This window comes from Panthera onca, chromosome A2 (genome assembly GCF_046562875.1).
Source record: "Panthera onca isolate mPanOnc1 chromosome A2, mPanOnc1 haplotype 2, whole genome shotgun sequence".
NCBI lineage: Eukaryota > Metazoa > Chordata > Mammalia > Carnivora > Felidae > Panthera > Panthera onca.
This window is the reverse complement of record NC_138340.1, coordinates 80450409-80475966: the sequence shown is the minus strand read 5'-3', so window position 1 is coordinate 80475966 and position 25558 is coordinate 80450409. Positions and strand designations below refer to the sequence as shown.

Sequence of the window (25558 nt, the reverse complement as noted above, 5' to 3'; positions counted from 1 at the left end):
CTATTTTTAATTTGTTGAGGAAACTCCACATTGTTTTCCACAGTGGCTGCACCGATTCCCATTCTCAAAGCACCTCCTTTCTTCATGGAAATATCTGGCCCACCAGCCAGCCTAATTCTCATCATTAGACTCCTTCCTGTAATTGGAGATTCCTATCATCCAATTACACAATTCATTTGCAGATGACCCTTGTTAAAATGCTAATATCCATATTAAGCTCTGTTAGCCTCCATTTAAATAAATTAATCAAATTAGTTAGTGAGTCATTTAGCAAGCCATTAGAAACTCAATTATAAACAGAGAAGGTCTTATGGTCCAGTCAGGAGCAGGGAAACTGGTTACAAGGTCTTCTTCAGGGAAGCCTCCTGTGGGGCCGGTAGAACTGTGTGGGGCAGGTACAGGACAGGCAAGATGCTGCGGGACAGGTGGCCAGCAGTGAGGAGGAGGCAGAGTCACTTACATTCCTCTAAGTGTATTCTGCCTCCTTTCCGTCCTTCACAGCAGTTCCCTATTTGATAATTTCTTCTCCCTCTGACATTCCAGAATTCTTCCCTCGAAATGCAGATTGGGCCCAGCCTATCCAAGAAGACTGTATTGCAGGCCTGCCACTTTACAGTAAACTATGAGGGGCTGAAAACTCCCACCACTGCTCCTCCTTGAATCAGCTACCCAAGCTGATTTCTACTTCAATGATACATGGATTTCTTTGTGCAGGAAACCTAAGCCTGAAGTTGCAATGCACATGGCTCTCCCCTGGTCCTGGTTTCTCCAAACATCTTCCGGAACACAAAATTTCACCACCTTCTGTGGGACATCTCAGGTAAGGTGGATGTTATCCTTTGGGAGGCAAACAGGAAGTCCATTCCTTCTCTCCCTCTTATTACCTCCAAACAAATGCAAGAACAGAACTGCTTGCTTTCTTGGATCCAGAAAGTGGCAGGCAGTAACCACATGAAGAGGTTTCCTATCTGGCAGTGACTATTTTGAGAATTTTTCTTCAAAAAAGGAAGGAAAGAATAAAATGCCCTTGAAATGTAAACTGGACTCTGTAATCAAGCACTTTAAATCTGCTCAGAACAATTTTCAAGTATTCAACTGCTAACAGAAAGCTTCTTCAAAATATGAACCGACAATAAAATCAGACCCAAGGTTCATAACTGATATAACAGGAAAACTTTTATTGTGGAACTCTTAAAGTCCAGTTATTTAAGAAAGAAAACACGGATTAAAAAGCTAGGTTGGGTGGTTAATTGCAAGAGTGACCAGAAAAACCCCACACGAGCAGACTGCAGTTATCAAGCAGGCTTGGGGATGGAAAATTGGCCTATATCTGATCAAACTACCTTGGGCCTTTTAAGAAAATCAGGGTGAAGGCTAAGCATATACAAGCTTGGATTTAAAAAAAAAAACCTTCTATTTATTATATTTTGCAACTATGATCTTTTAAAACGGTGGCCTTAGGAAAATCTGCTTTGGCAAGCAACTGCAGAGGCTCCTGTGGAGAGGAAGTGAAAAGACTGGGCTTATATACAAGGGCTGCTGGCACGTTCAAAGCGCAGGGGATAGTTCACAGAGCAAAATGTAGTCCTAAGTAAATGGGTTTCAGGCAATTTCAGTGTTAAGATAACATCATTAAGAGTAGAACAGATTGTGCTCAAACCCTGCTGTTTATAATTAACACGTTGCTTCCAAATACTCCAGGGTCCCTGGTAAATAGTCTTCTGCTCACATCCACCCAGACCAATCAGAGTATTTTCATCAGATTCCATGCTGGGCCAGCACCTGTCTGGACAAATCCAATAGAGCCAAAGAACTCCTCTCCCTGGCCAGCTAAGTAGTTGGATGAACACAGCTTGGCTTAGTCATTGTCACAGTGTCCATATGGCTTTGAAGCTTGTTTTCACAAGAAATCATACAAGTATTTTATTATGTCAAAGTTCACCGTCCTATAAACAAAAATAGATAATATATGTTAGTATCCTCACCCCCTAGACTGCTCAGCTTTGTTATGTACGATTCTGGGAAGCACATGCAAAATTATTCACAACTAACGCTAACCAATCCTATAGTGCTATGAAAAGCACCCCGATAGGAATGGTATTCATTTTATAAAACGTCACTAGGAACGAGGTTTCTTTAAAAACTTTCCTTTCTGCACCACCCCCCCCCCCCACCACCCCGACCCATGCATAAAGTTTGCTTTTCTGGGAAAAAAAAAAAAAAGGAAACAAAGTTAGAACTATCCAACATTCTTTATTTCAATTATCCTAGAGAAAGTTTAGATTTCACTTGAAAGCTATCTTCTTTTTGTCTAAAAACCAGAATAAAGTAATTAGAGATGCAAAAGTATTTAAATCTTCTCTGCTTCTGAACACTGTTTATCTTCCAAAACACCTGTTTTATCATTACATAATGCATAGCTGATCTGTCCTCATTTGTAGTTTTCATTCTTTTCAGTCTTTCAACACTGGGTGACCTGCGTGCGTATTGTAACTAAATCTGTATGATCCAAGAATATGGTACAACAAACAGACGATGTGAATGTATATTTTTGTACTCTGATGGCAGGCAGAATAAAATAGCAGAGGGACAGAGACATATAATTATTTTCCTTTCTCCAAACTCATTCTTCACCATAAATATTCAGACTTGGAGGTTTATTATTTGAATAAATGGTCAAAATAATTAGATATAATGATCTAGCAGTAAGTATAAAATTAAAGCTTTAAAGTATTCAATTCTGCAAAAATAATCATCCATGTGAGAACAGCCTTTTAAAGATTCAGTAATTACATGCTCTTATTTATTAAACCATCATCAATTAATGTTTTTGTCTATCATTTTGTAATACACTTTCTAAAAAAGTTTCTAAGCAAATGACTGACATATCAAATGTTGTTTGAAATTTGGAATGGGGAACTGCGAATGCTGCTTATGAAAACACATTTAAAAATAGCTCAAATGAGACGCTATGGCTATTGTGGCACCTAACGTAGGACCAAAGAATACCTTAATTGTTTCATTACAATAGTTCCTCTGAAGAATACTAAACCTTTCCAAATGGTATAAAAACAATGCCAGGACAATCCTGTTATCATTAACAGTAATTAAACAACTAAAAGTAGTTACTAAAATTAAAAAAAAAATCTCAGGCATAAAGACACAAATTGTATGGATATTATATCATACTCTATATTATTTTTATGTTTTTCTTCTGCTCAATTCCAGGACTTCCCAAATTTACTGGCAACAGCGTAACGCTAACCTTTTTTTTCCCCCCAAATGACAAAAAGTACAAACTTCCAGTTGGACAAAACTGTCAAAAAATATATATAAATCATGCTGGTCGAAAATCAGATCCTTTTTAGAGGATCTTAGAAGGAAACAGATATAAAAGGCTATTTCAAACCATAGGCAAAAAGGGAAGGGGAATTGTTCGTTTCTCCAGGCATTTATCCCCACAGTAACTTTGAGTCTTAATGTTACAAACCTAAAGTGACAAGGTAAAGTGGATTTAATCTTAAGTTTTATTGTTTTGGGCTTTTGGGTTTTTTGACATTGAGTGGGAAACGAGATTTAGAAGAAGCCAAGATTAAAACATTTAAAATTTAAAACTACAGGATTAGAGGGTATTATGTGATAAAATATGGGACTGTCATACAAAACAACCAATATGAAGACATACCTACAAACACTAAGAGGGAAAAGGAGGACAGAATTGCAACTCAGCACTGACCGCTTAGGACAAGCATCTGTATAATGGACTAGGACCAGAAGAAAACGCAAACAAATGAAATACAGTGATTCATTAGTGGCAGGACTCCTTTATTTTACTCAATCTAGTTGTATAACTTTAGCATAATTTGTGGAAAAGTTTTCTTTGCTAGAACGAATGGACTGACTTAAAAACACTACACTACCTGACTGTATCCATTTATAAAAGCTTCACTACAGCCCATTTCTTTGCTTTGTCACTGGGAAGTACTCAAGCAAACTGAATGACACCCTTAAGATTTTTGGACTTTTTCAAGGCAGTAAATTACTCAGGAATTGAATATATAAGATCATTCCTCTAAGACACATTTACTGAGCCTGGTGGCTCAGTCAGTTAATTCACTTGATTTCGATTTGACTCTTGATTTCGACTCAGGTCATGATCTCACAGTTGATGAGACCGTGTCCCACATAGGGCTCTGCACTGACAGTGCGAGCCTGCTTGGGATTCTCTGTCTCCTCTCTTCCTGCCCCTCCCTTGCTCATGCTCTCTCAAAATAAACATTTAAAAAAATGTTTAGTCTTAGAAGGAAAAAGAAACACTTAATGCCCAAGATGTATAAATGTCTTTCTCCATCATCTCTCCATCCTCCAATGTAAATAGGTGACTTGGTTACTGACCCCACATACCTTATTCTAGTGGCAGAATGTGAAAGAATAACTACAAGGACATCAAAACTTATGTCACACGTTCCAAGTTACAGGACTTGGAGACACAATTTGCTGTAAAGAATGCTTTAACTTACAAAGAGTGTTATGTACTTTATACATACTTTCTCTGGCTTTTCATGGCTTCAGATGCCGTGAAATTTATATAAATCAAATTCATATAAATATGATTTTAAGATTTTGGATAGTTTTGTACAGGTACAAGAGATACTTGCTCTTTTTTATTTTTTAAGTGTTTTTTATTTATTTTTTGAGAGAGAGAGAGAGAGAGAGAGAGAGAGAGAGAGAAAACAGGGGAGGGGCAAAGAGAGGATGACAGGCTGACAGTAGTGAGCCTGACGCGGGGCTCAAACTCACCAACTGTGAGATCATGACCTGAACTGAAGTCAGACGCTCAACCAACTGAGCCACCCAGGCACCCCAGAAATGAATTATTTTCTAAAGTAAGCATACAGAAAAAAACAGGATAAACATAAATAATATGTTTATGACAATATGTTAGTGACAATTTGCCTAGGGGTAATCAATTCCTTTTTTTCCAAGTTTTTATTTAAATTCCAGTTAGTTAACATAGAGTATAATATTAGTTTCCGGTGATTCAACTCTTATACACAACACTCAGTGCTCAACACAAGTGCCCTCCTTTATCCCCATCGCTATTTCTCCCATCTCTTCCACCTTCTCCCCTTTGGTACCCATCAGTTTGTTTTCTATGGTTAAGAGCCTGTTTCTTAGTTGTCCTCTTTTTTTCCTAGGAGTATTAATTCTTAAATCGGAATTCAGAATATTCTAATACAAGTTAGTTACATGGCATATGTCTAAAGATTTAATTTTCCCTTTATCCTTTTATTTCACTTTGTTGATTCTTTTACTACCCTGAAATATGTTTTTTTCTCATGGGATGCTATTTTATTTCCTTTTACTTTTGTGGGCAGTTTGATTTTTTAGTTTGGTTCTTCTGATAACTTGCAACCAGACAACTTTAAGTTTCAATCTTGTTATCTTGTATTGTCTTCCCAAGGACTATGTAAGAAAGAAACTTAAAACTACCATTCACATTAAGAACATCCTAAGGACAATAATTAATAAGCTTCTCATCAGCTGTCTTTGCCCATATACTACCTCCATATTTTGTACTTCTTTAAAGCCTCCAACTGCTTCTCTGTCCAAACTTTCTCACTGTTCCTTGGTCAATAAAGTTCTCTATGTCTTCTGTCTCTCCCATGTATGTTTTTTCTCTTCTGGGTTTAAATGTGGCTCCCCCTGAAGGACCTTGCCTCTTCTTCAGTTCTTTCCAATGTCCTCTTCGGTGGGGTTGGTGTCCTGGTACCAAAAGCTCTGCTCCTCTGAGACTCAGATCATTCCACTCACCACCTTGTATCGCCCTGCCACTATCTCTTAGTCACTGAAAACTATAGCACCCAGTTCAGTCCTCCTCTCCATCCCAAGATCTGTATCAGCCTTAGTGACTTCACTGCACACCTGTCTTACTTACCTTCAATGGCATTTTCTTTTTAAAAAAAATTTTTTTTACTATCTGTTTATTTTTGACAGAGACAGAACACGATCTGGGGAGGGGCAGAGAGAGAGGGAGACACAGAATCCAAAGCAAGGTCCAGGCTCTGAGTGGTCAGCACAGAGTCCAATGCAGAGTTCGAACTCAGGAACTGTGAGATCATGACCTGAGCCGAAGTTGGACACTGAACCAACTGAGCCACCCAGGCACCCCAATGACATTCTTTTCTACTCTTATGATCACACTCAGAAATATTATTCCACCTCTAAAAACATAAATTCAGGCATTCTATCCTCTGGTCCCCAAGCTCTTTCTTTAAGCTATCTGGAACACCTTGAAACAGGTCACAAGCCCCTTCACTTTCTCCTGATCTACAAATACTTCATGAGTCTTACATTCTAGGCACTGAACTACTGGCCCTCTACTGGCTTCACTTCCTTCCTTCCCTTCCTAGCTCAGACTCCATGGTTATTTTACTTTAAGTACTCACTTGCTAGCATCCACCAAATTCACCTGGCAAAACCCCAATCCTCTGTGATTTCAATAATGTCCCTTTGCTGTCTCATTACCAGGGACATATGGAATGCTACTGGAGAGGATCACAAGTTTCACAGACTGGTACCACTGTAAATTCAAGGTCAGGAACCTTAAATAGGCCCTCAATACTCCCAGCAAGTTGCTTTTCCTGGCAGCGCTTTCTTCCATTCCCCACAGCAGTTATTTCAAATACCCATGTTCCTCTCAGACTGCTATTACTTCTGTCCTTGGTCTCAAATTTGCCTCCTTCTTTACAGGCAAAAAAGACGACACAAGAATACCCTCAACTTCTTGCCACCAAATTCCAAACTCAGCTCCATCTGAATCCACTTTTTCTTCATGTTATAACACAAGAAGAGTTCCCTCATCCAGCTCATCCAGAGCTATTTCTTTCAACTCGTTTCTAAATGTCATGTTGATAAACCATTTCAAGGACTTGAGGCTTTAATCTCTGTTTCTCGTATCACTGATTCTCCTCTATCACCCCTTTCCCATAAGCATTTAAATATATTCAAATATTTAAATAATAATACCCCTCTCACAACTTCACAACCCCTTTAGTAGATAAAAATCCTAACAAAAAAACAAAAAACAAACAAAAATAAACTGGAATACAGGCTAATGAGGATAGGTTATATCTGTTATACTTGTTGCTATATCCCCCAAAGCCTAGCACAGTGATTATAATGGGCAACATAATAAATGTTAAATGAACAAATGAATTAAAAGCATTCTATTTGCTGCATCAATTTTCTTCTAAATACTATAATCTCTGACTTCTAACCCACTGTAGTCCTGTAAGTGTTCCCAATAAAGTTACAAATGACTGTTTTATCATTAAAACAGATGTTTGATTTCCTGGCAGCAATTGCCAGTTTTGACCATTACTCTCTTCCTTTAGGTTTTCCTACTTTTCTTGTGTATATAACTCCATATATAATGGCTTTATTCACTTAAGCCTGTATCAAGAGTACTTTTATGTTTTTACCAAACTTCAAAAGTATGATTTTTAGGGGCGCCTGAGTGGCTCAGTCGGTTAGGCGTCCGACTTCAGCTCTGGTCATGATCTCATGGTCCACGAGTTCAGGCCCCGCATCGGGCTCTGTGCTGACAGCTCAGAGCCTGGAGCCTGTTTCAGATTCTGTGTCTCCCTCTCTCTCTCTCTGCCCCTACCCCTGCTCATGCTCTGTCGCTTTCTCTCTCAAAAATAAATGAATGTTAAAAAAAAAATTAAAAAAAAAAAAAAAAAAGTATGATTTTTAATAACTGCACAGTACTTTTCAAAAATGAGAACATACAATAAATTAGCGATCCATTCTCTTGTTTTGAACATTTAGGTTGTGTCCTCTGATCTAATAATTCATTCTCTACCACAGGTGTCGGCAACAGACACACCTACCTCTTCTTTGGTAACTATCCTTGCCATCTCTTTTCTCCACCATACCTCAGTTTGGAATGAAACGGTCTCTTTAGCCCCCTTCTTGTTGCTTCCCCCAAACACAAGCCCACAATGGTTCCTTTTCATCAGAAGTTTTACTGCTAATCATTATAGGAAAATATGTACTATTTATATATTTTGCACATACTAACTTTAAAGCATCGTGTTTAAGTGTGAGGTAAGGCAGCGATTGACATACAGTCTCTGCTTTGAGCTTTGTGGACTTATATGGTAGAAAGAAAGATAAAATCTAATTATTGAATTAATTACTTAATTAAAACTATGATAAGTAACAGAAGAAAAGAATGAGACCAGTTTACCTGTATAGTGTGGGGGGGGTGGGGGGGGAGGGATGATGGTGGTTTAAGAACACTTTTCATTTAAAATGACATTAAAGGTTAAGCTCCAGTTAGCTAGATAAAGGAGTGGAGGAGTTGGAAAGTGCTGCATTTGCAAAGATGGGAAGTAGAATGGTGAATATGAAGAATTAAAAAAAAGCCAGCTGGGTTAAAGTGCAAATACCAAGAGCAGTGTTTGTACTAGATGTGGCCTGGGCAACAAAGTGATGTGGCAGGGGCCAGATCACTTGGGGTCTTGTAGGCTACTTTAAAGATTCCTGTTTTTTTTTTGATCCTAAGAGTCATGGGAAATTATTGAAGACTTTTTTTTTTTTTAAGTATAATTGATGTACAATGTTATATTAGTTTCAGGAGTACGAGACATATTGATTCAACAATTCTATACGTGACTCAGTGCTCACACAAGTGAGGTCACCATCCGTCACCAAACATTACTGCCATCTTATTGACTATATTTCCTGTTATTTTTCATCTCCATGAATTATTTACTTTGTAACTAGAAGCTTTTACTTCTTCATCCCCTTCCCACTTCCCTCTGGCCACCACCTATTTGTTGTCTGTATTTAAGAGTTTGTTTTTTAGGGATGCCTGGGTGGCTCAGTTGGTTAAGCGTCTGACTTGGGCTCAGGTCTTGATCTCGCAGTTTGTAGGTTCAAGCCCCACATCGGGTTCTGTACTGATAGCCTGGAGCCTGCTTTGGATTCTGTATCTCCCTCTCTCTCTGCCCTTCCCCCATTTGCAATCTGTCTCTCTCTCTCTCTCAAAAATAAACATTAAAAAAATTTGTTTAAAGTGTTTCTTTTTTAGATTCCACACATAAGTAAAATTATATGGTATTTGTCTTTCTCTGCCTAACTTATTTCACTTAGCATTATACTCTCTAGATCCATCCATGTTATTGCAAATGGCAAGAACTCGTCTTTTTTTATGACTGAGTAATATCACATTGCATATATGTACCACACCTTTATCCATTCATCTATTGATGGACACTTGGGCTGCCTCCATACCCTGGCTATTGAAAATAATGCTGCAATAAGCATAGTGGTGCATATATCTTTTCTAATTAGATTTTTTCATAAGGAATTAATATCCAAAATATATAAAGAACTTACATCATTCAACACCAAAAAAATATCCAATCCAATTAAAAAGTAGGCAGAGGATTAAAAGATGGATTTTTCTAGAAAGATGAAAAGAGATTTAAAAATGAGCAGAGGATCTGAACACTTTTCCAAAGAAAACATGTAGATGGCCAACAGACACGTGAAAAGATGCTCAACTAATCATCAGAGAAACGCAAATCAAAACCACAATGAGGTATCACCTCACACTGGTCAGAACGGCTAGTATCAAAAATACAAGAAGTAACAAGTGTTGACAAGGATTTGGAGAAAAGGGAATCCTCAAACATTGTTGGTAGGAAGGTAAATTGGTGCGGCCACTATGGAAAACAGTACAGGGATTCCTCAAAAAATTAAAAATAGAAATACTATATGATCCACTAATTGCACTATGCAGTATTTACCCAAAGAAAACAAAAACACTAATTCAAAAAGATACGCTGAAGACTTTTAAGTAGGAGGATGACATATTTTTATAAGATCATTCTGGCTATAGTGTGGACAACAAATTCTAAGGGGATAAGAGTAGACAGAAGACCAATTAGGAGGCTACTAGAGAAAAGATGATAGTGGCTTGGTCTAGAGAGGTAACAAATAGTGTATGTGAATGAATCTGAGATATATAGGAGGGACTTGGTAATCAATAGGACTAATGCTTGGATGCTGGGAGTGTGGGAGAGAGAAAAGTCAAGAATGACTCCCAGGTCTCAGGCCAGCACCATGTGGCAGACTACAGTGCTAACCACTGAAATAGGGAATCCTGGAGGAAAGTGGAACATTCCTTTTTGTTGGTAGGCAGAAGTAGAGGTTAGAATTCCTGAGTTCAGTTTTGGAAATATATTGATAGAGCTGAGAAACATCCAATAAAGGTCAAGAATATCAGAAAAAAAGGTCTGGCCTTTAAAAACTGGGGAGTTATTAATATAGAGATGGTTAAGTCATGGGTATAGCCAAAATTGCTTAAGGAAGAAGTACAATATGAAAAGAGAAAAGAGCCTAGCCTCAAGGACCAGCTAGATTTAAAGGTCAGGTGGAAAGGATAAACTGGCAAAAAAGCCTTAGAAAACACAACCAAAGAATAAAGAGGAAAACCAGAAGACTGGAATCATGGGCTCTAAGAAAACAGAGTTTTAAAAAAGAGAGTGGTCCACAGCGTTAGATGCCACTGAGAAGCTCTCATTTTGACAGACATACTTTCTTCCCTAGAACTTCTAAAATTCTAGAAGTACTCATAATTAGTTTCATCCATTTGTACATGAAAGGCTGTGAAATACTTGAGACGGTTACCAAATCTTTCCTAAGGCTTTTCTCTCATCCCTTAGGGATGAGACATGGTGTCTCACTCCACCACTCTCCTCCTGCCCTCTCCCCGCAACACCGGCACCTCCCACTTGTCAAAGCCCCTCTTAAAACGCCAAGCACAGGACAGCACAACAGATTTGTTCTGCCTATGGCAATGCACAGGAGACCTATTACCTCCCTTGAATGAGACACCAGCTAAAATGCTCAGGACTTAAGCCAGGTCTCTCCCACCCTGTTTTAGTACATTTGAGGTTTTTTTGGAGTCAGTTGTCCATTAAATCCTACATAGCTGCTATGGGACCATTATTCCAGTCTGGTAAGGTCTCTCAGAATCTTCCTTTTTGCCATCTAATATATTAGCTAATTTTCCCAATTTTGTGTCATTTGTAAATTTGATAAGAGGGTTCATCGTACAGTGAAACTTTTTCATTCTTGGCACTTAAATGATCTTCTCTTGCTTAAATGACTAATGACATTACATTAGGAAGAACATTAATTTTTATATTTAGTGTATCATTTACATAATTCAAGACATTTTACATTAATGATGATTCTATGCTTACCTAGCAATAGCTCTGATGAAATCTAGAGATACAGTGCATTTGTATTTTGGTCCATCAAGCTGATCGTCGTGACCAACCAGGGTTAATAGCTGAAGGGTCACTAGAGAGGTAATCTAAAAATAAGAAAACATTTTTATGAGATGTTTTAATGGGATTACATGATGACCTCATTTCTAAAACATTTTACAGCTCCTGTGGTAAAGATATATAACTGAATTCATAAGAAAATCTGCAAAGAATATAACTTTGAATTTGTATACAGATATTTGTACATATACTTAAAGTCCTGGTTAAACTAACAATAAGCTTTAAGGATTCCATTAGAGACAGCTTTGTTTCATTAATGACTCACACAATTGCTAACCTTTAAAATATACTAATAAAGCACATTCTTCCTCTACTCAGAATTTTATGGGGTTTCTATCTTAATATCTCAGAATACCAAATCTGTACTGCCTTGAGAATTGAGCAGTTACAATATGGATGTGGGCCTTTTTTAGAGTGCGGTAGCTGGTTAAATGAGAGATAAATACATCCTTCAGGCCTAGGCTTAGTCTTACTTTAAAACTGATCACCAATTGGGTAGTCAGAAAAATACCAGAAGGATTAGTGCTGGTGGAAACAAAAATGCGTTCTGACAGGTCAAATCAAAATATAAGACAATGTCACATTTGTAAGGCCAACAAAAGTATTAAGTATGATAAAATCCAAGAAAGAAAGCTGATTCAAGAGGTGAAATTCTTTGAGCAGCCCATTCTCTTCTCCCTATTTCTTCTCCTCATCTCCTGGACAATAGGAGAAGAGATCAGCAATGGCAACAAGAAAAGATTTGGAGACTTGCTTCATGGCAACTGAAGGGATAAGAGTTTTTTAAAACCTGTAATACCTAGTGACAAGTCTTAGGAATTAAAAATACTTAATTTGAGACTAAAACTTTACAGATGCTTGGTAAACATTCCATGAGTGATTAAAAACAGTAATAGCAGTAATGATTTGCTTGGTACCAAGTATTCTATACACAGTATCTCATTTATTCCTCATAACCTTAGAAGGTGGACACTGTTACACTCACTTAGTGATGAGCCTTAGAGGTGGTAAGTAACTTGCCCCAGATCCTAGAGCTGGTGGGCAGCTTAGCAAGAATTCAAATCTAGAGTCCCTGCTCATCCTACTACACCATACAGACTGGAGTCTCCTCCCATTACAATTTTTAGGAGAAAAGTGTTAGGAAGTGTTCAGTCAGCTGTCATTGCTTTATTAGCAAATTAAAAAATGAACAGATGGTAGATACCACAGTATTTTATATACAGAAAATTCTATATTTAGCAAATACGAAAAATTTTTGCTAATTAGAAAAACACTTTGTGTTAATATATCCAAATATGAAGCTCTGCACTCAAAAAGTTAAGACTTTAATTTCTAATTCAATATCACAAATTAGGTTAAGTCTTGAAATCTTTTTTATCAATGTTCTCTGTGTTGAAAGAGTTCTATATTCTGCAGCTGTTATACACTGTTTTACAAGTCTATTAGATCAAGCTTATTTACATGGCTGAAATCTTACATACTCCATTTTTTACCTATTTCATCTATCAAAATTTACAAAAGGAATTAAAATTCTCCCATTTTGAGGAGTTTGTCCTTTTTGTAGTTGTTAGTTTTTGCTCTATGTTTTTGAACCTGTTACTAAATGCATACACTTAAAAATCACTGTTTTGTTGGCAAATTAAACCTTTTCATTATTATCTAATGGTCGCTTTCTTCAGTAACGTCTTGACCTACAGTGTATTTTTTTCTAATATTAATATACCTATATCAACATTCTTTTAGGTGATAATGTTTTCCTTTTATACCATCTTCCTTTCAAATTTGTTATTTTCTTTTTCTTTAAAGTTTATTTATTTTGAGAGACAGAACGTGAGCAGAGGAGGGGCAGAGAGAAAGGGAGAGAAGGAGAATCCTTCTGACAGTGCGGAGCCGGATACAGGGCTCAAGCTCACAAACCATGAGATCATGACCTAAGCTGAAATCAAAAACTGTATACTTAACCAACTGAGCCACCCAGGCACCCTGCAAAATTTTAATTTTCTTAGTTTTAGATAGTTCTCATGTAAACAACATGTAGTGCAATTTTTTTTTATAGCCAGTCTGACAGTCTTTACCTTGCTCATTTGCCTTTATTGTAATGATGTTCTAAAATTTTTCTTTCTACCACTGTATGTCAACGTTTCTTTTTTCTTTTCAAAAAATTTTTTAACTTTTTAAATGTTTTATTTATTTTTAAGAGAGCGAGCACAAGCGGGGGAGGGAGAGATGGGGACAGGAGATCCAAAGCAGGGTCTGTGCTGAGAACAGCAAGCGCAGCGCGGGGCTTGAATTCACAAACCGTGAGATCATGACCTGAGCCAAAGTCACGCTTAACCGACAGAGCGTCTACCCTTCTATTTGTTCTTCTGTGTCTTTCTTGTCTTTTATTGCACTAAATTATAATACTCTTCCGTTCTATTGTTTGTTCTACTATCTTGAAAGTAGTTATATACTCCAATTCTAATTTGTTTTGATTTCTTCTTTAGCTCCAAAGCTATTTTAGAATTCTTTTTTTTTTTTAATGCTTATTTTATTTTATTGAGAGAAAGAGAGTGAGAGAGGAGGAGTTGGAGAGAAGAATCCCAAGCAGGCTCGGCACTGTCAGCATTTGTGAGATCATGACCTGAGCCCAAACCAAGAGTCATACGCTTAACCAAATGAGCCACACAGGCACCCCAGAATTCTTCTTTAATTTCCAGCTCATGAAGTTTTTCCAGTATTTTTAAATTTGGGGTTTTTTTTTGGGGGGGGGGTGGTTTCTGGAAATCACAGGATATGGTCTGTATACTAAGCAATCCCTTGACATTTGTTGAGACAACTGGGTTCTCCAGGAGGAAAGAAGAGTGCACAGGGACTTGAATGTCACTGTGACAAAGAATGGAACTGACCACAGTTGTCACCCTGCCTGTCCAGGCTGCCAGGCCTCTTCTCTCTTTGTCCTCAAAATGTCTCCAGTCGATGGCAAGTGAGCACAAAACATACCCACAAAATGTACTGACTTCACGCCAGGCAAACAAGATGGAATGAGATAAAAGTCTTCTCTCATGCATAAGTACCTACATGATATAGCCTCCATTTTGCCTCCTTGCCTGCAAAACCTAAAATATTTACAATGTGGCTCTTTACTGAAAACGTCTGCCAACCCCTGCATCAGAAAACTGTTAGGTTCAGATGATTGATTTAACCAATGTGGAAATAGAGATGCTCACTGACTTGCCCAAAGTGATAATGACTGGATGGTACCAGAAACTCAAATGGCTAGGATTTAGGTTTCCTAACTACAACTCCAAAACCTCTGAAAAGCATGTAAGTGCTTTCTGCCTTGAATCAGTTTTACTTTTCCTTATATCTTCACTGGATGAGGTAACAGTCTAATACAACTCATTAGACGTTAGCTCTCTTAGCTGTGATCACAGTTCAGTTATGATTTTCTTAGTAATATTTTATATGCATATGAATAAAGTTAATGAAAGGTAAAAAAAACAAATCATGTCATTCAACATTTTTACAAAAGATAAGAGTTTCCACTTACCTAGTTTAGGAATTAAGTTCATTGAAACAAAAATGATTAAGTTGGTTGTTAAAAATGCGTGAAATAGTGATATGCCGATCAAATGAGGCCATGTGTAAAGCACTTAGCACAGGGCCTGGGACACAGTATTCGGTAATATGAGGTATTATTTATATTGTTACTACCTATCAGCATTATTTTTCAACTTCAAATTAAATGAGTTTATTTTCTAACAGCCCATTCATTTAGTTAAAACACACTATTATTTAAAAACACTGAATTTCCTATAGCTTACTGAAAAATATACCATGCTTAACTTGTTTAGAAAACATAAAATTTAAAATTACCTGCAGATTAAAAACATAACCAATTAAAAATTATATGGCCAGATGTAGAGGAAAATTAAGGAATGTGAGAACAGTTCTGAAGAAATTACCCAAAATGCAGACTAAAGAGATACAAAGAGGGAAAATATGAAAGAGGTTAAAAAATAGAGAAGACAAAGGCCATACCCCTAATCAAAGATCTAGAAGGAAAACAGAGTTGGACAAAATGGGGCACAAATAATATCTGAAGAGATAATGGATGGAAATTCATTTGAGGAGATGAAAAAACACTAAAGCACAGAATTAAAGAGTTAAATAAATCCAAAGAAGGAGAAATCAAAACAAATCCATACCTAGATACATCATCGTGAAAGCGTAGCACACAGAAGATAAGAGGAGTTCTTAAAAGTAACTAGAAAAGAAGGGGCGCCTGGGTGGCTCAGTAAGTTGAGCATCTGACTCTTGATTTTGGCTCAGGTCGTGATCTCACAGTTTATGAGACTGAGCCCCTCAGGCTTGGGATTCTCTCTGCCTCTCTCTTGCTTTCTTTCTCTCTCTCAAAAGAAATAAAATAAACTTAGAGAAGAAAACACAGTATCTTCCAACAAGTGGCAGTTGGACCTACAGATTTCTTAAGAACGATGAAAACCATACAACAGTGAAAAGGTATCTTCAATACATGGTGGAAAATAACTCAGAACTGTACACCCAGAAAAAAATCTTTTAATATTGAAGATGAATTAAACACAGTTCCAACCAGAACCAAACGTTTACTACCAAAAGATCCCTACTTAAGGAAATTCCTAAAACATACCTCCAGGTGAAGGGAAGTGATCCCATCAAAAGGTCTGAAATGCAAGAGGGAATGAAGAATAAAGAGAATAGAAAATATGATGGTAAATCTAAATGAATTTGCCTGCAGAAATGATAATAATGCATTATGGAGAGAAAAATAAGATCAGGGCTTCTGGGTGGCTCAGTCAGTTGAGTGTCCACTTCTTGATTTTGGCTTAGGTCATGAACTTGCAGTTCATGGGATCAGGACCTGAGCTGGGCTCTGTGCTGACAGTGCGGAACCCGTGTGGGATTCTCTCCCTTCCTCTCTCTCTGCCCCTTCCCTGCTCATGCTCTCTCTCAAAACATATAAACTTGAGAAGTAATTAATTAATAAAAATAAGAGTAAAGTGCACAATACCAGTAATATGTAAATTGGGAGTATCGAAAATGAAGTTAAAATGTTCTAAGGTCCCGTGGTATCTGAGAAAAGTAAAAGTACTTACTAAATTTTGACTTCAATAAGTATGAATGTTATAATTTTTAGAATAACAACTAAGAGAATAAAAACAAGAGTATGTACTTCTACATTAGTAAAGAGGAAAAACTGAATTATAAAAATAATCCAAAAGAAAATAAGAAACAAAAATAGGTAGGTGAAATAGAAAGTATAAAATCATAGATATAAACAAAATTACATTAGTAATCATAAGTAAGCTAACTGCTGCAAATAAAAAACAAAGACTGACTGAAAAAAATAAATCCAACTATCTACTGTTTGGGAGAGATACTTCTAAAACAGAAGAATATGGAAAAGTGAAAAGTCAAAGGACAGAATGAGATACATCAAACACTAAAAAGAAACACAAAGGTATATCAACACAAATAAAACCTGATTTTAAAAGCAGTTTAAAGAAAGGTTCACTTAATAATGAGAACATGCAGGCCCTGCGTGCTCGTATCTCTTATGAGATGAGTTACTTGAGATCTTTACTATGAAGGGATGGGGTAAGTATTACTGAACACCAAGGCAAACTTGTTATCCTTCCTATTTTGGAAGCAGGTAGGAATCATGATGAGAAAGGGCCTGAAATTTTATGGATATATAGAAGAGTTAACATAGTTTCTTGTAGCAAAATATATTCATTAACTTCAATCTTTTCTATTTTTCTGTAAGGGATTCATTTGCTAAAGTAGGTTAGTAATAGCCATTTGAAACTCACACATTAATCTTCCTTATTATTAAACACAGGTTTTTTTTAGTATTTTTAAAATAGAAAAAAACATTAATTACCTTTTTCTTCCAGTGGCATCTCCTTATATTTCTTATAACTTCTACTTTCATATGATTCAAATACCCTCATATACTTAATCCTTGAACTCAAATTGTATGCTAAATTACTCTTATGCATTTTTTCAAAAGAAACACAAAAATCTGTCTTTAATCTATTTAAGTTAGAATTTCAAGAATATTTTCGGATAGCCTACGCTTTTATTACTTTTATCACATTAGTTACAACAAATTTCCAAAGGCAGTAAATTGAACCAGAGAGCCCCTGAAAATCATTACCAGAATTCCATGGATAATCATGTAAATTGTGCAAAGGAAACAGTATCACTTTAAGATGTATCAGTCAAAAGGTATTTCCAAACTGTTAATAAGATGACTGCTCAACTTTGGGAGGAGGGGAAGGTAGGATTCAGGAAAAACTAATACACAAAAAAATCCAAAACCAAAATAAAGCAATTAAATTAGGATGTGATTTTTTTAAATTAAAAATTACTAATTTCAGAGATTTTTTTATTCTGTAACCTTATCATATGAACAAAAAGAACAGACACACAGAGTTTAAGAGAACATTAAATAAAGCAGTGTACAAATGTACCAACAATTTAAAAGTACTCTGCCAGTTTATTAAAATATTACTAGAGTAAAACTGACAAAAATCATGTACAAAGATTAACTTGTGGGGTGAACATTTTGAATCTTAAACATATGAACTTATACCTAAATGAAAACTTGTAGGAAAAAGCATATGAAACTTTGGAAAATTATTTCTATACATAAAGTTCAAGAATATCCACCTTCCTCTCCACTAGCCAATTCTTAAAAATTATCTAATATTTGTTTCTAATTGTATATTCACAAAACTCTTGAGGACTTGCTCTAGGTACTGTGCATTCAAAGATAAACAGGACCACAGAAAAAACTGATTTACTTCCCTGCACAAGTTTAAATGCTCGTGACAACATAGTGAAATCGTACCTCCAGGTTGGCATTAATACCTGTGGTTTGATATGGCTGGTGGGAATATGGCAGAAGTCTAGACAGTGAAGGCACTCGGGACCAGATGCATTACAGTGTCTCAGTTTTGTGTGTATGCACGTGCATGCATAAGGTAGAGATGGGACCAGAGTCTTTCCTATCTGTTGCAGCAACCAATCCTGTTGTTAGAATCATTCCCATTGTTAACGCCCCAAATGCAGGAAGTGATTCTGGGTAAGGCTCTGTTTCTAGCAAAGAATAAACTGAAATATACTGCGGTGAATAAAATTAATGTCTTAAAAGAATTTAATCTTTATTGGAGACAAACTTTCTAAATAATAATGGTAAAATATATTTGAAGATACTGAAAAAAAAACTTAGCACTAATTTACAGTAGGCTTCTCATGCAACTCAACTTTGCAATTACCTTTGAATATATATATATATATACATATATGTATATATATATACATATATGTATATATATATATGTATATATATATACATATATATATATATATATATTTTAAAGTTTATTTATTTTGAGAGAGAGAGTGAGTTAGCACAAGCAGGGGAGGGGCAGAGAAGGGGAGAATCCCAAGCAGGTCCCATGCTGTCAGTGCAGAGACTAACAAGGGGTTTGAACCCATGAACCAAGAGATCATGACCTGAGTCGAAACCAAGAGTCAGATGCTTAACTGACTGAGCCATACAGGTGCCCCTACCATTGAATATACTTTATAAACAAATACTAACAAAGAGCCTAGAAAGTAGGGCTGGAAAGAAAAGATAAAAAAATAAAAATACAGGAGAACTTCTGGTCCAGACAAGATGGCATCGATTCATATTTACTATCTTTCCCTGGACAACTATCCACCCTGGAAACAATAAGAAGCAAGCAAAGGAGGATTCTGAAAGGTGCAAAGGGGAACGCAGACTGCTTATGGGCCCAGAACTAGAGGAACAATATAAAAGCAGGGAGTCCTATGACTCCCCACCCAAAAGCACAAAGTAACCCAGGCCTAGCACCCCGTAATTCCCAATCCAGAACAGAAAGCTACCCAGGCAGGTCTATTCTTCCCTGACTGGAACAGGAATCCTACCACCACAAAACTGGTAATTATGAGTTCTATGTCTCAAAAAACTATCCTTCATGAATAAAGTGGAAATAAAGAGCTTCTCATATGAGGGAAAACTAAAGAATCTGTCACTAGCAGACCTGCCTTTAAATCATGGTTAAAGTAAGTTCTTTAAACAAAAAAAGGAAACGATAAAAGAAGGAACCTTGGGCATCAAGAAATAAGACAAAACAATGGAAAGAGCAGAAATACGATAAATCAAATAGACCATCTCCTTGTGAGTGTTCTATATCATCTCTGATTAAAAATTATTCCACCAACCTGATACTCAAGACAGTAATATTTTAAAAGGGAGAAAGAAAAGGGGTCTAACTGGAAGTAAGGTTACCATGCTTCACTGGAAGTGGTAAAACACTGATATCACTTATAAAACTAAACATGCAATTATTAGATTATCAGCAATTGCACCACTGGGCATTTATCCCAGAGAATTCCATGTTCATACAAAAACCTGTACGTGAATGTTCACAGTAGCTTTATTTGTAATAGCCAAAACCAAAACTATACTATACAAAACAAAACAAAGAATGGAAAAGAGCCCACATGTCCCTCAATGAGTGAATGGTTAAAGTGTGGTACATCCCTATCATGGACTACCTCTCAGCATGAAGAAAAAAAATGAACTATGATACATGCAAAAACTTGGATGAATCTCAAAAGAGTTAATTATGCTGAGTGAAAAAAGCCAATCTCAAAACAGTATACTATATAATTCTGTTTCTAAAAATTCTTGATTAGTGGTTGCCAGGGATTGGTAGAGGGGGGAGGAAGGAGGTAGGTGTGGTTATAAAATAGGGGTCTTTGGAGTGATGTCACTGGTCTGTATCTTGACTGTGGTGGTGGATATACAAACCTACACATGGGATAAAATTTCACATAAGCAAGTATGCACAGATATACACAAAAATAAATATTTGTAAAAGTGGGACATTTGAATAAGATCAGTGGATTGTATCAATGTCAACCTCCTGGTTGTGGTACTATAATTCTGTAAGATGTTACCTTGGGGGGAAACTGAATAAAGGGCACACAGGAGAAGAGATTCCATTTTATTTCTCACAATTACATGCAAATCTACAATAACCCAATTACCTCCAAAAAAATACATATAGAAGATTCAATAAAATAAATACACAAGAAAAAAATTATGACTATGTATGGTGAAAAGTGTTAACTAGACTTACTGTAGTGATTTCACAATATATGCAAATCTCAATTCATTGTGTTCCACACCTGAGACTAAGATAATGTTGTAGTCAATTATACCTCAATAAAAACACATATACATACATAAATACACTGATAAAATACACAATATATAGAGAGCTTTGAGAAAGACTTTATAAATTGCCTGAATAAATCTGTTCTCAAAATGTTTAAGTACCTACGAAGCTAGGTATCTACTTAGAGAAATAAAAACAGTTTTTGACTCATATTTACAGAGATTTAAACCAACTTGATAAAATATTGCTTAAAATGGGCAAGTAAGAGATGTTAATTATTTCAACATTGATATGGTGCTGTGGTGAGTCTGTGTTGATTTTAAAAAGCATATAGATTACAGATTTTCTTATTGAAAGCTAGATGATTAGGTACGACTTGTGGTTCAGCAACAAAGGATTTAAAGCTGCTGGTTTCATGCTCTGGGCCCATAAAGTCCTCACAAAGTTGCTATAAACCTGTGGCTTGTACAACTTATTTCTCTAGAACATAAAATTATAACAGCAAAACTATTATTATGCAAATCCCAGGTTGGGATTTACATTTTCCCAAATTTTACTTTTTATTTCTATATCTTAAAACTGTGAAGGTTTTTCAGTTACGTGGGGGCTATAAAAACCAAATGTTTCAAACTTATTAAAAACTAAAATGTTTCAATATAAAAATGACTATAAAATAAAATTCTGAGCTAATCCATCAGTACTGAAAACTTTGGAGATCAATGCCTCATTTTACGGATGAGAAAACAGACATCATAAAAGGATGAATGACATTATCAGTCCCTGGTCAGTCACCCCAAACAAATATGTTGAAGCACTTTAGCAGATGTTTCGAAATTATTTACTCTAAAAGTCCCAGTGAAAAAGAATACAACACCTATACCATGCTGGAGATTTACAAAAAAACATTTCAGAGTTCCAAAAATAAATTTTAAATTAAGCATCTTTAACATATTAAGAATTTTAACATATTAAGTCTTAAGAATCTTTAACATATTAAAAATGTTTAGCCAAAATAATGCCTCACTTTGGGTGCTGATGAATATTACAAGGTGGTCTGCCAAGAGTATTAACTACTGTACTAAAGACCCCAGTCAATACTTTTATCTTTTCTTCTAGAGTCCTTCCAAATTCCTGAGAATGACACATATGTAACCTGGCATTCCTTTCTTCCTTCAGGATCTAGCAGGGAATATGGACAAAACTTGAGGGTGGGTGGGGGAGAGCCATGGGACTGGTTAATATTAGATACCATGGGTAATTAGTGATATGGGGACTGGAACCTACTACTGAGTCCCAGCTCTACAGATCAGATACAGCATTGATAGATTATAAATACAGACACTGTGGTAGGCACTTTAATTTCTTCAGTCCTCACAACAATCCCACCATGAGTTAGGTACTATACATAAACCTCTTTTTCCAGATGAGGAAACAACTTCAAAGAGGTAAATGTTCAAGGTCACTGAGCTAACAGTTATAAGAGCACCACTGAATTTGAATACCATCTGAATCTAAAGCCCAGATTTCTTACACTACCCCCAAAAGGGAGCTACAGTACCCAGGGAAGAGGTCACTTTGTTGGGATAGACTCAAGAAAGCTTTATGGAAGAGAGGAGTAAAATGATAACTCTAGAAGCATTACACCCTGGAAGGAGGTCCTGTGAATATGCCATAAGTTAGAAACCCAGCGGGAAAACCACTACAGACAAAACAAAGACCTTAATGAAACTGTAGCAGAAAGGATAAAGAAATATGTCCACATAGGCAAGTGTCCTGCCCTAGGGATACAGGTAACAGCCTTGGGAATTACTATTCAACAAACATGTGAACAAATGATCAGATGTGAGGGGTGTGATTCACCAAAGTAAAATATTAAGTGGACTTTATTAACCTAATGAAATGTTAACTTTCCATAAATCAGACTGCACATTATATTAGATATAAAATCATTGCTTTTAAGGTTTAATTTTAATTTTTATTTATTTTTTAATTTGTTTCGGGAGACAGAGTGGGGGAGGGGCAGAGAGACAGAAAGGGAGACACAGAATCTGAAACAGGCTCCAGGCTCTGAGCCATCGGCACAGAGCCCAAAGCGGGGCTGGAACCCATGAAGCGCGGGATCAGGGCCTGGGCCAAAGTCAGACGCTCAACGAACTAAGCCACCCAGGAGCCCCTTAAGGTTTAATTTTTAAAAGATAATTTAAGGTGGGGAAATTGCATGATTTCTTAAAATCTAAAATTAGGTAATGTTAAAAACGGTATCCCAATGCAAAATTTCTTACACATTTGTGGATTAAAGATCATTTACAGAAAAATTTATGACACTAAATCATACAAAACATGTAACAGTTGAAAAAATTAAGTTAGGATAAACATTAAACTTTTAAAAAGCAAAAGTAATGGAAAGGTGTTTCCTGAAACATTGAAATCATTCTCAAGAAGTGTCATTTTAATTATTTAAGTAAGTTTAAATTTTTGTATGGAAATCATTTACCCCCACTTTTTGGTTTCTATTACCTATTAAAGCATATTCTTTTGCCAATAATTTCCAGATTTTAGGAGACTATGTACTGTCTTCCACAGCTGCTTGTCTATTGTGTCAAGCTCAAATCTAGATGAATGAAATTCAAATGAACATGAAAGTAGCCTAGGGAGTTGGTTTTTCCAAGTCAGGATTTGGATTTTGTGCCAGGAATACAGAATAAAGTTAAAAAAAAAAAAAAAGGTGGAGGGGACTATAATATAAGTCAGGATCTAGCTGAAGATACGGACATAACTTGAGAAAAGGGGAAAAAAGAGCTTTGGGAACTAGTTAATATTAGTGTTAAGTTTTAGTCATATGTTGCCACCGATGTTTTTCCTCAAAATAAAATTTCTGGTTTTTAGCCCTTGGTTTAAAAATGAACAAAGGGCATCTGGGTGGCTCAGTCAGTTAAGCATACGACTTCGGCTCAGGTCACGATCTCGCAGTTTGTGAGTTCAAGCCCCACATCGGGCTCTGTGCTGACAGCTCAGAGCCTGGAGCCTCCTTCAGATTCTGTCTCTCTCTCTCTCTCTTTGCTCTTCCCCTGCTCATGCTCTGTCTCTCTCTCTCTCAAAATAAACATTTAAAAAAAAAATTTTTAATGAACAAAACCCCTAAAATTCTGAAGCATCTTACGATCAAAAAAGAATGTTATTTCCCTAGCTTTCATGCATTAGCAACATACTAACCACAAAGAATTTTATTTTACTTTAGCTTAAAATAATCAATCTGCCTAATTCAAGTGCCAAAGTATGTATTTTTCTCCTGTGAATAGCACCTATGTCATGACAGAGGCATTCACAAAGAAAAATTAAAAGTGAACACCTCCTTACACTTGGATATTTTTTAATTAACATCTTAAATGGGGTCGTGCAATATTTACTTAATTAATCTTTGCTCTGTATACTATTATGTTCTTTGTTCTCATCCATGTAGGGGATGAGCTGATTATTTATGTCTTAACAAGAGGAGTTCATGTACCACAGTGAGGTTTTTTTTTCCTTAATCTGAGAGGCAGTCACTAACAAGCTTCAGCTGGAAGTGCTTGATGTTAAAACAGTGTGAACCTGCTCCTGGGCTAATAAACTATGTTCCTTCTGCCAACGAAAGGAAATCAATTTACAACTGTAATTAATTTTTAACATGCTCATTATTTTTATACTTTCATAGGTTGATATCTATGTCAATTGATTTGTGAAATACCCTGTCCTGTTTGTCCTGGAGGAGCTTTATAACTTGAAACATATTAAATTATTTAAATAAAAGAACTTAACATATGATATGTTAATGCATGAGGTTCACACAACCCAACAAGCACATTTGATCTGATTTCAGGTGACGTGATAGTTCATGAGCATGTGGCATACATCAAGAGAGTTCAACTGACAGTTCTCCACACATGAGGTGGAGATGATAAGCGCGGCAATAGAAGCGATAGGTAAATGCTGTCAAAGCTGTTCAACTTAAAATCATCATCTCTGGAAATTCATCTTTGGAATTTTTAGTTAAAAAAAAAAAAGGTGGGGAGTGGACTGTTAGTCTCCAATTATGCTCAGATAAACAAAAACTGGCATGTACGTTTTTACATAGAGGAACTAAAAATAATGCCTATAATCCCTAGAACTTAATCAGCACACAAATGACTGCAAATCTTTAGTCTCTAAGAAGACCATAACTGCAAGCTTAAGAGAATGGGAAACCATTCATTCAATGAGTGAATCTCACATTCAAGGCACTATGTGAGAGACACAAAAATGAAGACAAGGTCTTTGCAACCTCAAAGAGTTCATGATATCAGAGAAGATAAACACATAATAAAATGGTAATAACACAATTATGAGAGGGATGCGAGTGGTTAAGTACAAACACAACTATCTGATTATAGAGAAGAGAATGAATAATAGGGAGGGAGGCAAAATGTGGATTAATTGAGAAATGGCATTTGGGGGGTGTGGATCACAAAGCATAAAAGAGAGCTCAACAGTGGTAGGGGAAAAGCACATATAACAATATAAAGGAAAAACTGGTTGTGCTTTCAGAGAGGAAACAGCTTACTGTGAATGGTGTAGGAAGTGGCAGAAAATGGGGCCAGTTTGTGAAGAAACTTACAGGAAATGCTATGGAATGGAGAAACGATTTTACAGATAATGTAACTCATTTAAAACAGTACAAGCAGAGGGGCACCTGGGTGGCTCAGTCAGTTAAGCGTGTGACTTCAGCTCAGGTCATGATCTCACGGCTCATGAGTTTGAGCCCAGCATTGGGCTCTGTGCTGACAGCTCGGAGCCTGGAGCCTGGAGCCTGGAGCCTGCTTTGGATTCTGTGTCTCCCTCTCCCTCTCTCTTTCTCTGCCCTCTCCCACTTGTGCTCTGTCTCTCCCAAAATAAATAAATAAAAACATTAAAAAAAAAATTTTTTTTTAATGT

The 25558-nt window shown here is 36.5% G+C and overlaps 1 protein-coding gene across 3 annotated transcripts in view; it reads right to left on the bottom strand.

Annotated features, from left to right (window-relative positions):
* Window positions 1-1150: 1150 nt before the first annotated feature.
* ORC5 (origin recognition complex subunit 5) overlaps window positions 1151-25558 on the bottom strand; it is an 85303-nt gene continuing 60895 nt past the window's right edge. The window contains exons 13-14 of one of the 3 annotated variants that reach the window (XM_060628465.3): window positions 11283-11395; window positions 1151-1946 (exon numbers count right to left, since the gene is read on the bottom strand). In XM_060628465.3, coding sequence (XP_060484448.2) covers window positions 1901-1946; window positions 11283-11395 — 159 coding nt within the window. In that variant the 3' untranslated portion in view covers window positions 1151-1900. Of the gene's footprint in view, window positions 1947-9394; window positions 9477-11282; window positions 11396-25558 lie in introns of those variants that run through there. The other 2 variants (XM_078442542.1, XM_078442543.2) reach the window with 2 other exon arrangements.